General features: G+C 35.9%; 1 protein-coding gene across 2 annotated transcripts in view; it reads right to left on the bottom strand.

The window, feature by feature from the left end:
• Positions 1-13145, bottom strand: part of SYT14 (synaptotagmin 14) — a 183417-nt gene that overhangs the window by 36515 nt on the left and 133757 nt on the right. For both annotated transcript variants that reach the window (XM_038397632.2, XM_038397631.2), the window contains exons 5-6: positions 5099-5367; positions 1638-2087 (exon numbers count right to left, since the gene is read on the bottom strand). In XM_038397632.2, the coding sequence (XP_038253560.1) occupies positions 1638-2087; positions 5099-5367 (719 nt within the window). The remainder of the gene's footprint in view (positions 1-1637; positions 2088-5098; positions 5368-13145) is intronic.

The following is a 13145-nucleotide window of genomic DNA, read 5'->3' on the forward strand; positions in this document are numbered from 1 at the left end:
TCTAGTATATCCAAGGATGGAGAGTGAGAAACTTAAATTGAATTCTTCACAGCAAAATGATTAGCACAGGGATGTAAGGTGGAAGATCATTATGCCTACTCATTAAAAGGTATAACAGGTATATGCAAAAGGAAAGTTATTTGTAAAGTACTGCAAGTGCTGTCACCTCTTCTGCAAGAATCTGTCTCTGTAGAGAGTTTTAAAACTCTACAGAGAGTTTTAAAAAGTGATTTCGATTGCAAAATTGGATTAGGTAGCTCAATAGTCAAAAAGGTGCTCAAGTGTACTAATATAGGTTTGCAGCAAGTTGAATCTGAACACCAACCCTTCCTCCACCTCCAAGCTTAGGTCAATTTACCATGGTGTCAACAGGAGATGCTCTCCTGCCAACTTACCTTACTCTTCTCAGGGATCTAGAGTACCAAAGTCGACAGGAGAGTCCTCTGCCATTGACTTAGCGGGTCTTCACCAGACCCACTAAATCAACACTGCTGCATCGATTGCAGCAGTGCCGATCTACTGGTTAGTGTAGACTGGCCTTAGAAAATAAATCAAAATTACTTCTGATGAGCACATGAGGTATATGCTCATCTGGGACCTGATCCACTGCCTTCCATGAACTTTGAATAAGACCCCTAATCAGAATTTCAGCCAGTGAAAAAACCCAACCCAGTTTAAAAATCAAACCTTCAACACAAGAAAGCTCTTGACGACATCCAAACGGTACGGGGGAACAGAAGGAATTCAATCTCAGCACAATTTTCACAGACACAAAAATGTTGCAAAACATATTTCATTGTTGCAGGACCTTCAAGAACTTGAAAAATAGTAAATTTAGAGTATTTTCAATTGTGTTTCAATTTTCATTGCTCTTGTATTAAGCACTTCAATAGTAGGAAAGTTTACTTATGGTAAATGAACAGTATTTGTCCTCAGAAGGCACTACCCAGGATTCCCTTGTGTTCCTTACAGAATCATAAAAAATGGGAGATGATAAAGTCCTCTATTATCACCTGTTCCATCACCAGGACTCCATATTATATTTTTTTTAGCTGATTCTCATTTCAAATCCCAATAGATTATTGTCCTTTATAGATTAATGTGACTAAAAAGAAATTAAACATTTTATTTTGTTTGTCCTGTGAAGTCCTTATATAAGGGTTTCAGCACCTTCAGGTTTCCTATTTCCATTGTTCCTGGGAAAGCAAAGCACGTGTATTATATTACAAACTGGATTTTATTACAAAAGACAAAAATCATCGACTAATATAGATTTTTTTAAAATGAAAGCACAATGGTTAACAGGTTGATAAATCAAAGCTGCAAAACTAATCTCAATATAATAAGTTTATCCTCCTACTACTATTATAATATTTTATAGTGGAAATACCAAAGTAATCAAAATGAAGAAGTGTAGGCAGCTTCTACACATGAGAAATAAATGTACCTAACAGTAGCTAATTGGATCTTTGAGCTGTAATGACCCCCTATCCCTATTATTTTGCATAAAGTGTGCATGACAATGGGGAGGGGAGGCATCAGTGGAAGTGCTGTCTCTATAAATATATAAACTATTCCTAATAAATTCAGGACAATTTATATAATTACATTCTTATTCTGCTTTGTACAATACTCACAGAAAGACTGTAAGAAGGCTCCATTATCACTGGTACTGACATCTTCCCTTGAAGATTCAATTTGGTTAAGTAAAAAATCTTTTCCCCCACAATTCTCTCTTTTTTCATGCGACGTACACCATACAGTCTAAAGCGAACTGCGTAATTCCCAATCATCTCAGATTCAACATGATTAAATTTGAATGTCTCTGCGAAGACAGGGCATGGTCCCCGCTGGATGCTGGTTTTTGCTCTCTGTTTCTTTATAGGTAGGAGAACTAGATGTACTTGCCATGAGTTTCCGCCTGTCCTGTTATATGTTGGGATGTCTGTGACAGCTGTCACTGTTACTAGAAGCTTCTGTTCTTGTGAGTCATAGTCAAAAGTCACATCCAGCGTGCCATATTTAGCTACTGGCTCAGGATCAAAAGGTTTAGGAAGCTGTGAAGATGATCCTCGAGCTGACATATCCTAAGGAAAGAAATATAAAAGCTTTTATTTAATTAATTTATTTATTTTTGGTATTCTATTATTAAATCTAGCATGGAAATGCATGGTTTTCTCTAAGCAGCATGATGCGACTGTGATCTTTTTGTTCACTTCATAAACAAGGTAATTAAACACTGAAGAATGAAGAGGTGGCCGACTGGCAACCAAGGAAAATCAAAAGCTACTTCCAGCTGGTCAAAATAGACAAACCCAGGCACCAACTGGAAAAGAAAAAGCTAGAACTAATAAAGTGATATTAATGACTTAATTTTTTCAGTTCCACATTAGCTGAGATAAACTGTCATTCATTGTGAGGTGCAATCCAAATATCTGATTCAAGTGAGGGGTTCTGCAGAATTAAAAAAAAAATCAATACTCAAGTTTAACATATTTAACACATTAATATCTGATTTGATGGTAACAGAATATTGTGAAATATATATTACTAGAGCAAGTAATGGGCTGAATGCTGCAGTTGGTTGCACATACAACTCCCACTGCAATCAGTGAGAGTTGTGCACATGCAGCAGATGGCTAATAGAGCCTGTTATATGCAACTTCCTTAGAAGTATACAAGAAACATACCTATGTCAGAAATGTCTTCTGTACTTGCCTTATACAGTATATCAATTCTTAAATCAATTATTGCTAATGCTTAATTTTTAAAATCTTCAGTGTTCTCATTAGGTGTGCACTTATAAATTTAATAGCTAATAAAATGGTGAGGACATGCTGTTATTTTCTGTTTCAAATAAAATTGCTTTGTTTGCACAATGAACCTTTCTTTAATATGGGATGATTTTTCTCCCTTACAATATAAGTAGTTTACTACGAATTTACTCCATTTACATGGCATTGGTAGTTTAGTGAAAGATAATCTAGCTGTACCTACAAATATATTCTAATCATGGGGCATGATTAAGGCTGTATTTTTAAAGAAAATAAGTGCTATTTTGTGTGAAGCAATATGTCAGATTTCATAGCGCAATTTTAAATTTCATAAATACAGTGAGTGCTTAATATAGTGCTAGAAATGTTTCAGTATATATCTATATCTAAAGAAACAAATAATTTCTACTCACTATTTGACAAAATAATTTTATTTTTAAAAAGTCAAGTATAAAGAAATAATTTGTGTGCCTCCCATTCAAAACCACAACAATATTTCAGTAAAACCAACAATCTGGAACTCCTACTACAGAAAGTGTTTTTTCAGTGGTGTTTATTCCGACAGCATGATGTACAGATGAAAATTCTCTGGCATTTATAATTCAGCAGAACATGAAAAGAATCTTTTAACACAAGCACTGTGGGCTGACCCAAAAGATGACTGACTACTAGGGTGACCAGATGTCCCAATTTTATAGGGACAGTCTGGGGCTTTTTTTTTTTTTTTTTTTTTTTTTTTTTAATATAGGCACCTATTACTCTCCACCCCAATACCAATTTTTCACATTTGCTATCTGGTTCCCCTTCTGACTACAATATTTGTCAATCTGTACTTTTTTTTCCCCATTTGGGAAAGCCAGGTTGCCCATCTATGCACCTATGTTTTCTTTTCCTGTGATTGTCCAGCGATCGCTGGTCTGCGTCAACAGGCTCAACACAAGTAAGCCCAAAGGACAGGCCAGCTATTTCCAACAAAGCCCTCCCCAGCTACCTCCTGTATTCACAGCCCTTTCTCAGCAATATTGTTTGTTCAGTAACAATCCACATCTCTCAGGTTTTTCCTCTCTGCATTAGCAGTATGTTTTTAAAAAGGGGGGCATAAAGTTTCCATGCATATTTTACACAGCAAATTGCCAACTCCACATTTTCCATTAGATCTGTGATTACCATGAAAATAATACAGTCATAGTCATCATCAATGACCTATTTCTAGGAGGACATCAGGAGTGAGCAACAGGTCCTCAAACCTCCTGGATATCATTAAAATTACATTCATCCCCATTTATTTATTAAGGAATGGGGAAATTCTAGATCACTGAGGGAGCCGTTTGACCAAAGGTTGGGCCTGAATTGAATGTATAATACAAAATAGTTTTGATCAAGATAAAGCAATGGTTCCATATGCTTGCATACCGTACCTCAATAACCTCAGTCCAAGGACTGATACAATTAGCAGCTAAAGAAATGCAATGGCTAATGTGGCAAAAAGTACTGTATGAATAAAATATTTTGAAGTATAATATAGATCATTGTATTATTCATATAAGAAGTATTTATTCCAAACATGTAAAACCTCAATGTAAATCCTTAGGTCCTTTCATATGGCTAAAGATATGACTTGTTCATATCAATGATAATATAGCTTTTTTTTTTTATCTAAAAATTGTTTGCTTCTGGTTTAAGAATTGATACTATTGATTGTCTTTACACATTTTAGACACCTACATATTAAAAATATTAAAAATTCTGTTTAGGAAGAATAATCATTACAAATTACAAGGGAAAAATGAGAAAGTAAGTGTACCATACATCTATTACATTATCCATAATAAAAATATTTCTTTAATCTCAAAACAATAAGGATTTTTAATCAAGATTTTTCTTCAGTTCTCTAGGGAATTTAATATGAAAGGCACTAAGAGAAATATAATTTTGATTGATTTATTGCTAAATAATTAATTGAATTAATTCAATAATTAATTGAAAATTGTTGTGAGAAGCGAATTGTTAATATATAGTTCCCCATGATAATGTATATCATAGCTTTTAGTGGTTTAAAAAATAAACCATTCCTGCTGGGGTGTTGTTTTAAAATGAAGTGTCTTTGAGGTCATTATACAGAGCAAGTTAAAATCTTATTGCTATATTATTTGGCAATATACGTTTTTCTTCTTTATAACAGACTGTTGAAGTTAACGTACACAGTCTCTGTAAGATGTAAATTAGAAACAAGATATTTATAAGATCTACAAGAGAAGTTAAAAATACTATTGTGTTACATCCAAGATACCTACAAGTGTAGTGCTAGACTGTATTTCATTTACCTCTGGGCTAAGGACAGCAGTACTATCACTGGGTACATCCTCTTCATATCCTTTGTTATGGAAGCTTTCTATTTCATGTCCAGTGCTTCCTTCACTTGGGCACTTGTATGAACATCTTGGACTGTTGCTACAGTGGGAAAATTCACATTTACTGTCATCAAATTCAGAGGGTGTACAAGAGAGGTGAGGAGAACCACTATCATCCTGATATGGCGGAGGCTGCAGTTCATCCAGTGGAGGTGTTCTTCTCATTCTCTGAATACAGTTTGCTGTGAATAAGTGATAGATCTTTACTTATACACTTTCTGAACTGAAAACATATGGAGCATTTGTTTATTAACTGCTATTTCTTTGGAAAATGACTGAATTTAAACATCTGGACACAACATTTAAACACTACAATTATCTTCAATTTCTTGATGTTTCAAATTAAATAGGATACTCCTGAAAACACACTATATTAATAAACAAATAACTCATCTCTCTCTTTTCAATACAGTGTATAGGATGGAAAAGCAAATTACTTGAATACATGAATTGTATATGCATGACAAATATTTTATACAATATAAAAACTCTGGCCCTGACTGTGCGATGTACTGGGCCCCCTCCAACTCTATTGGGTGCAATTCACGAAGTCAGAGTTTTGGGAGTGTGAAGCAGCTGGGCAAATGAAACTACTCCCAGCCCACAGTGGAAGATTGCTGAGTAGCTCCTATGTGGCTGCTATTCCAACATGCTGAAATAGTGACTACAACTCCTCCATGTCAGTTGTGTGAAGTATCAGGGACAATGGATCCATGTAAATGAAGATCTGCAGCCCCTCTCCTTGCCTACTTGCAGTGTGGCTTAGTATACCATCTTATGTAGGGCTGGCACAAAGGCCTTTTTTCCATGGCTTGTAGGGAGCGCATTGGCACCCCTGAGCAGGTGCTCAGTCAGTGGACTACTTGTTCAGCCTTTACACAGAGTTTAAGTAATGCAAAAGACTAGCAACATGCCCCTTCACATAGGTGAATTTCACCCACTGAATTTAACAAACTTAATGGCTTCTCGGGATCATATCCTCTGTTAGTTATTAAAATCAAAGGGCTCAAAATTTGGGTACCTGGAAGTTAAACACTGGTGCCTACTCACTTAAGCCATTGGAAAGACTACTACTGACTTTAGTGAGCTTTAAATCAATCCCCAAAGACACTTGATTTTCCAAGGGGCTGAACATCTTCAGCTTCCACTGACACCAGCTGGACAGATGGATTTGTGTCTACTCAGCACCATGGAAAATCAAGGTGCCTGAATAAAACTGTAGACGCCAGACTTAATGCACTCATTTCAAATTTTAGCTTATTGCTTTACTACTTGGCACTACAAAGTAAACTGCAGATGGGAAAATAAAATATGGTCTGTGTTAGCAGAAACAACAGAAATTCCAAAGACATAGGTAAAATATGTACCATAGAATCATAGAACTATAGGGTAGAAGAGACCGCAAGGGTCATCTAGTCTAACCCCCTGCCAAGATGCAGGGCTTGCAGGCTTATTGATGGGTCTTGGTAAAGTTGTTGAAGAGCTGGCTGGTACATAACATCAGTTTTCATTCAGCTGATGGTAAGGGTGAAGTTATGAGCTGCTGCAGTTTGTAGGATCTTGTTTGACACAGCAAAAGCCATGGCAACACAAAAACTTCTGACAATGAAGATAATCATATTCTTAGAAGAATTTGTCAAACCGAAAGGTTAGTGAAAGTACAACTGTTAAACAGTATGAGATTTTATTTCAGCTGTGATTATCTGAGAGACTGTATCTCCATCCTGTGTAGGGTTGAAGTTGGCTTTAGCCCATGAAAGCTTATGCTTTTGACGGACAGAGTTTAAAGAAAATCTTTACTTATGACTTCAGTCCACTAATGGCCATTTACTCAGTGTGACTGCTGTTTGTACCAGCAGTCCATCATCTGCTTGTGTTCATAGAGTCTTATCCATAGTTCTTATCATGCCTAATCAATAGAATCTCTCAGAAAGGGCCGACATGTACAAACATTGTTTTTTAATTTTAAACTTTTTGATCTATACACAAGTTGATCAAATAGATATTTGTTTTTGGTTATATAATTTTGCTTCTTACTAGTTAAATTCTTATGGAAAATGCCCAACTTCTTATTTTGAGCTTTGATCGATTCTATGTGATTTCACTGGACTCTGATGTCCATCAACAATTGGATTGTTTTTTCACAGAGTTCCTGCTGATAGTACTTTAGTGTATGCAATGATACATAAACAGTGAGAGCCATTTATAAATAAATTTGCCAAATTAGCACATAATGTGCTACCACAGTATCTTATAGTTAGGGTGTGGGAGATCCATGATAACTGTATGGTAGCAGTTGGCAAGTGTGAATTTTTAATGGCTTCTGCTATATTTGAATTCCTTCTCTGAAATGGTCTTCAAACATTCCTACTTCTGTGTGACCTGCATTGTCTGAGGAAAGTACCCATATTACTTCATTTCAGTGACTGCTGAAGTGTTATTTGGAATACACACATACGTAGGATTGGAAAGGCATATATTGCCAATGCTTCTATACCACTGGTTTGTAAAGGAGGGGCTTCTTGCAGTAGAAATATGCGGGACCAAATTAATATGTGGTGTAACTCCATTGAATTCAGTGGAATTGCATCCAGAATGAATTAGGCCTACAATGCTGGGCTGTTACTAATGTATACTTCTGTTTGCTTGTCTTTGAACTTTGGGGCAAGGGTTTAAACAAATTGAGAACAGGCACAATTGCTCAAAGAGTTTAGGCAGCTGTGAGATAATGGGCCTGATTTTCAGAAGTGCTGGATTACTTGCTGTTCCAACTCAAGTCAGAGGAGTAGCAGGTGCTCAGTATCTCAGAAAATTCTGCCCTCTCTGATTAAGAGTTGGACAAAGGGTATGGATATATATTCTGCAGCACTGATCATTTACATGTGTGTGTGCACATAGGGGAAATAAAAGTTAACCCGAAGAAAGGTCTATCTAATATTAGATGGTTCTTAGTACAAAAAGGTCCACTGTTACTATTTAAAAAAAAAATTTACCTCAAAAACCATTTTCAGTCTAATTCCTTTAAAAACTTTGTTACCTCTTTATGTTGAGTTAAGGCTTTTTTGATTCTGAAATGGTTTGTGCCTGTTTACACTGATTATACAAATGTGTATTTAGATCCTTAATATCGACATTCAAAACCTGTTTTTAATAGTTTACATTGTAGTCCTCTTTGCTAAGTAAGCTTTCAAAAATAAATAGTTAAAAACTTGCATTTATGTTTCTGCTTTTCTGACATTTACGGATCACTCTAGCTGGTTAAAAGGAATTTTCTTCTCTTCACTTTTACTCCACCTACATTAAGCGCATCTTTTCTGTCACACAGCCTTATGCAGTTTTCCCATAGGGACATATGAGAGAGTTCATCAAAGTAAAAAAAAAATGAATCACATAGTCATTTTATTTACTGATTTAAGACAATAATGGTGCTTATAGCTATCCGGACGTACTTTTGTTTTTCTAAATTGTGCACAAATTACTGGAAAAAAAATTGTCATTGTAGATTGCAACTTTTTAAAAAAATAAAAAATTGAGGCATAGCTGTATAGTAGTTATTGTCTCAGTTAATGTTTGTGGGCACTTTGCCACTTTGAGCAGAAACTTTTGCTTTAGATTTGAAACAACATTAGTGACATTGTCCAGGTATACCAAAAGAAGAAGATACTTCATATGGATTTAGTCAGGCCACAACTTTATTATTAGATGTCTGGGACTACCCAGCAGATAAAAGTGTACAATGCACATAACCCCATGTTGATTCCGTTATTAGCCAAGGGACTTCCACCAGCTTGCCCTCTTTTTCCATCCAGGTCCCTCCAGCAAATCTATTGCCGGGACCTTACCATCCACCCCCAATCTGCCATAGAAGGGGTAAGGTGGGCTATCAGAAAAGGGTGGGGGGTTGGCTCCCTGCCGTTCCAGCCATAGGAGCCCCAAACTCCATACCATTCTGTTCCTTTAACCAGCACCTCCTTTTAAAATCCTTTACCAGGCCATTTATCTGGTCACTGGATACCTTCCTTATGGAGTACCTGCACTAGACATCCACCCCACACTTACAAAATAAATTGCGACATAAAGCCTATCACCTTCTCTGCCCACCACAATAGGTCTTCCCTACCACCCGCTGTGGGGAAGCCGAAAAAAACCCACTCCACCAAAGCAAATATGGTGGCGAGGGAAAAATTCCTTCCCAGCCCCCCTAAAAAGGAGCGACTAGCGCAATGCCCACAGTTTCAAACCCCACCTGATAATCACACCTCAAGGGGAGGGAGGGTGGGTGCTACCTTGCCTGCTGCATGGAGAAAGAGTTTTCCAACACCAGGGCTTGCACCTTTAAAGCCTTTCACTCTTACATTCCCAGGGGGTGAGTCAGTGCTGCAAATCCAACCACCACCCACCTTTTTGCAGCAGTTTGACCTTGTTCCCTCCCCATTATAAAGCACTTCTGTCTTCCTCCAGCAAGATTGGACAATATCCCCCCCACTTTAGGTGTGGTATGGTCATTACTTGCAAAATGGAAGCCCTACTTACATAATAAAGATAGTTGAGGGATACTGCGAAAGTATTAGATTTTAAATAATATATCTATCCAGTTCTCTAAGTACATGTAGGTTTCAGAGTGCAGCCGTGTTAGTCTGTATTTGCAAAAAGAAAAGGAGTACTTGTGGCATCTTAGAGACTAACAAATTTATTTGAGCATAAGCTTTTGTGAGCTACAGCTCACTTCATCAGATGCAATATAGAAACAACAAAAATTTGTCTAATGTTCAACAAATGGAGCCTTCCCAGGTTCCGCATGGTCCCTTCACAATCAAAACTTTCCCATCATCTACTCCATTAATAATCCCCTGACAAAAGACGACAGGTAGAAATGCTTTACAGCGTGACCTGGAGGTCAGCAAATTCAGGTTTTGGTGAACTAAGGCAGCAAGAGTATTCCACAGTTTGAGAATCCCTCACTGAAAACATCGGCCTCCAGCACCTGCATATTAAATTAGGAGGTATAAACTTGGGAAACTCACATAATATCAGGTTTCAGAGTGGTAGCCATGTTAGTCTGTATCCACAAAAAGAAAAGGAGTACTTGTGGCACCTTAGAGACTAACAAATTTATTTGAGTATAAGCTTTCATGAGCATCCGATGAAGTGAGCTGTAGCTCACAAAATCTTATGCTCAAATAAATTTGTTAGTCTCTGAGGTGCCACAAGTACTCCTTTTCTTTTTACACTCAGTGGCATCTTTCTTTCCTCTGCAATTTTGCTACATACAGTATTTTTCATACTTCATTTTTTAATCTAATGTAAATTTCAAGTTTTAATCCTTCAAGGGGTTCTATGCAAATGTTAAAACAATTTTAATAAAACATAAAATGAAATACATGTTTAAAAATTAAAGAAATCTTTTTTTTATTCTGAATGATTAAGCACCCTTAGCTGTTTCTGGTATGCAGCTCAGACAGTCCAAATGTAATTTTCACATTTTAATATTTTGGATGGGAGAAAAGTTCAACTGAATAACCCTACATCATAAGGAGAGGATAAAATATAAATATATAATATTGAATGAAGGGTTTATCTTCCCCTTAAAATGAAAAGATTATGTGTGTGTGTGAAAAAATGTTATTTTACTATAAAGCAGATTTCTTGGCATTTTAATTTTTACAAAGGAAATTAGGTACATGTGGATTCACCTACCAAAATGTGGAGAATCTAAGGTCAACATGGACTGGATCTGCACATTGGGAGGCAACCCCTTTTTAACAATCTTTTTCCAAATGCCATATATTTTGGTTTTTATTCACTATACAGTCATCTCTGATTAACTTTTCAAATTTAGAGGTTCTTAAAGTAAGCTGGAATTGACAGAACCAGTATTTAATCTACTATACATACTGTACCAGTACATATGAATTATTTTGTTAATGGCACTTTTTTTCTTTGCTCCCAAATATTTAAAACATCTTACATTCATACTCATTATGGACTTGATCCTCTGCCCATGGAAATGTTGTTGGCATTCACTTCCTTTTCAGGATCAAATCCTATATCACTACACTGCATTTTCATTTCATTCCAAGAATAGTTTTATTAATCATAGATTAATATATTCAATATTGATTGTCATATGCTAGCACAATTACTTTGTGTTAGTATTAATACAAATGATTAGAGTATAATTTTTATCTGATAGAATATTAGATTCCCTAGAAATGTTAAATGTCATTTATGTACATTCTTTAGAGCTACTTCCAAATTTTCTCTCAGCAGAAGTAAAAACTCCCACAACTGAGACTATTGTTGCTGGTATAGTAAATTCCATTAAGCTTGTGCTTGTTTATATTGTGAGCCAATAAAACTGTAGTTTGTTTTGGTTTGCTGACAAAATGTGGCAACCTGCAGAGTCTACTGTACTTTTCTGTTAACTTCTGCTGGAACTGCTGCTTATTATTCTGCAGCAACTGTTTTTGACCTGAAAACTATTCCATTAGCTTGACCAGAAATGCATCCCTTGTGTAAGATATAAACAATGATCAGTGCTGAATTAGGGAAGTGATTCCAAGCTTTTGGGTGCCAAAATGGACTAAAAATAGAATATTGTTAAAAATAGAAGTACATTATAAAAATGAAGGAACTAAGAATGGCTATCTGGTATCTACTCCTTATTTTAAAAATTACATTTATCATTGTCCTGTTTCTCACGTCTCTCTCCATCCCTCCTCCCTTCATCAGAAATTAATTTTGGTATGTCTTGAACTCATCTGCCTTCTACTTGAATACCATTCCCTGATAACTTACTCTGTTTTTATTAACTTGTGTATGCAATGTTTGAGTTCCCATTTTATTCTTATTTTCTTAAATAATATTTAACAATTATCCTGTACAGTCCTTTATATTGTCAAAAGTCTACCCAAATACTTCTTGGATGTACTTATTTAAATATCTAATCTTATTAGTGTAACCCTTTATATTGATTAATTTTAGCAAACTCTCTCAAGTGTTTTAAAATTTCTGTTACATGAGCTCAAAACCTCCTCTTTTTCAGTGAGATTATTCACAAATCTCTAAAACCTTTCCTTGTAACAGAAATTCTAGAGACTTAAAATGATATTCGTTGTCTTACACTGTACCCTTAATAATATACTTTTTGGGGATAGTAACCTGTACTGTATACAGTTCTTCAGATATTGTTGCTTTATGCAGTAGTACTTCTTGTTTTGTATTCTCTTCTTCAGTGGATACAATCTAGACTCTGGTTTCACCTTTTTAACTCGGGTTGTGCACAGCATCAATAACATTAACTATTTGCATATATTACTTTCCAGAATTGTGTACTAAGTTGACTAATTAGTATGTATTCCTTGGGTTGCATCTTTGTTCTACTACTAAATTGTGTTTTCAATTTAGCAAAGTTTCTAGATACTAATTTGAGAGAGAGAGTTTTGTTTTTGAAACAAAAGATGGACAAATCAAAGATATTCACAAATTGGCACAAAACACTCATGATGGCCAATAAAGCCACTTCGTTTCTAGAGTACAAACAGGGTAAGTACAGAACTATTGGTGGTACTGGTTGCACTGCCTATGAATAACATTGCCCAGCATTCCCCCATTATATGATCCTGTTTTCAGTTGTTTATAGCTTTGCCAAACTTTTACTATTTGTCTGAAATTTTCCACACTGGGTGCTTACCTTTGCCTGAAGTGCATTTGACAAATTTCAGCCAAACACAAGTGAAATTCAGCCAAAATTTTGGAAAACCGATTTGCCATTTCTAAGAATGAAGTTGGGCAAAACAACATATTTTTCCCCATGTTAAAAAATTCTAGCCTTTTCTTTTAAATGGTTTAGTACCCCATGCTTTGGAACAGGGACTTGAAGGTAAGCAAATACTTATTCACATTTAACTTTGCACACTCTGAATAGTTCCAATGACTTCAGTGCATAAAGCCAAATTTG

This window comes from Dermochelys coriacea, chromosome 3, assembly GCF_009764565.3.
Source record: "Dermochelys coriacea isolate rDerCor1 chromosome 3, rDerCor1.pri.v4, whole genome shotgun sequence".
NCBI lineage: Eukaryota > Metazoa > Chordata > Testudines > Dermochelyidae > Dermochelys > Dermochelys coriacea.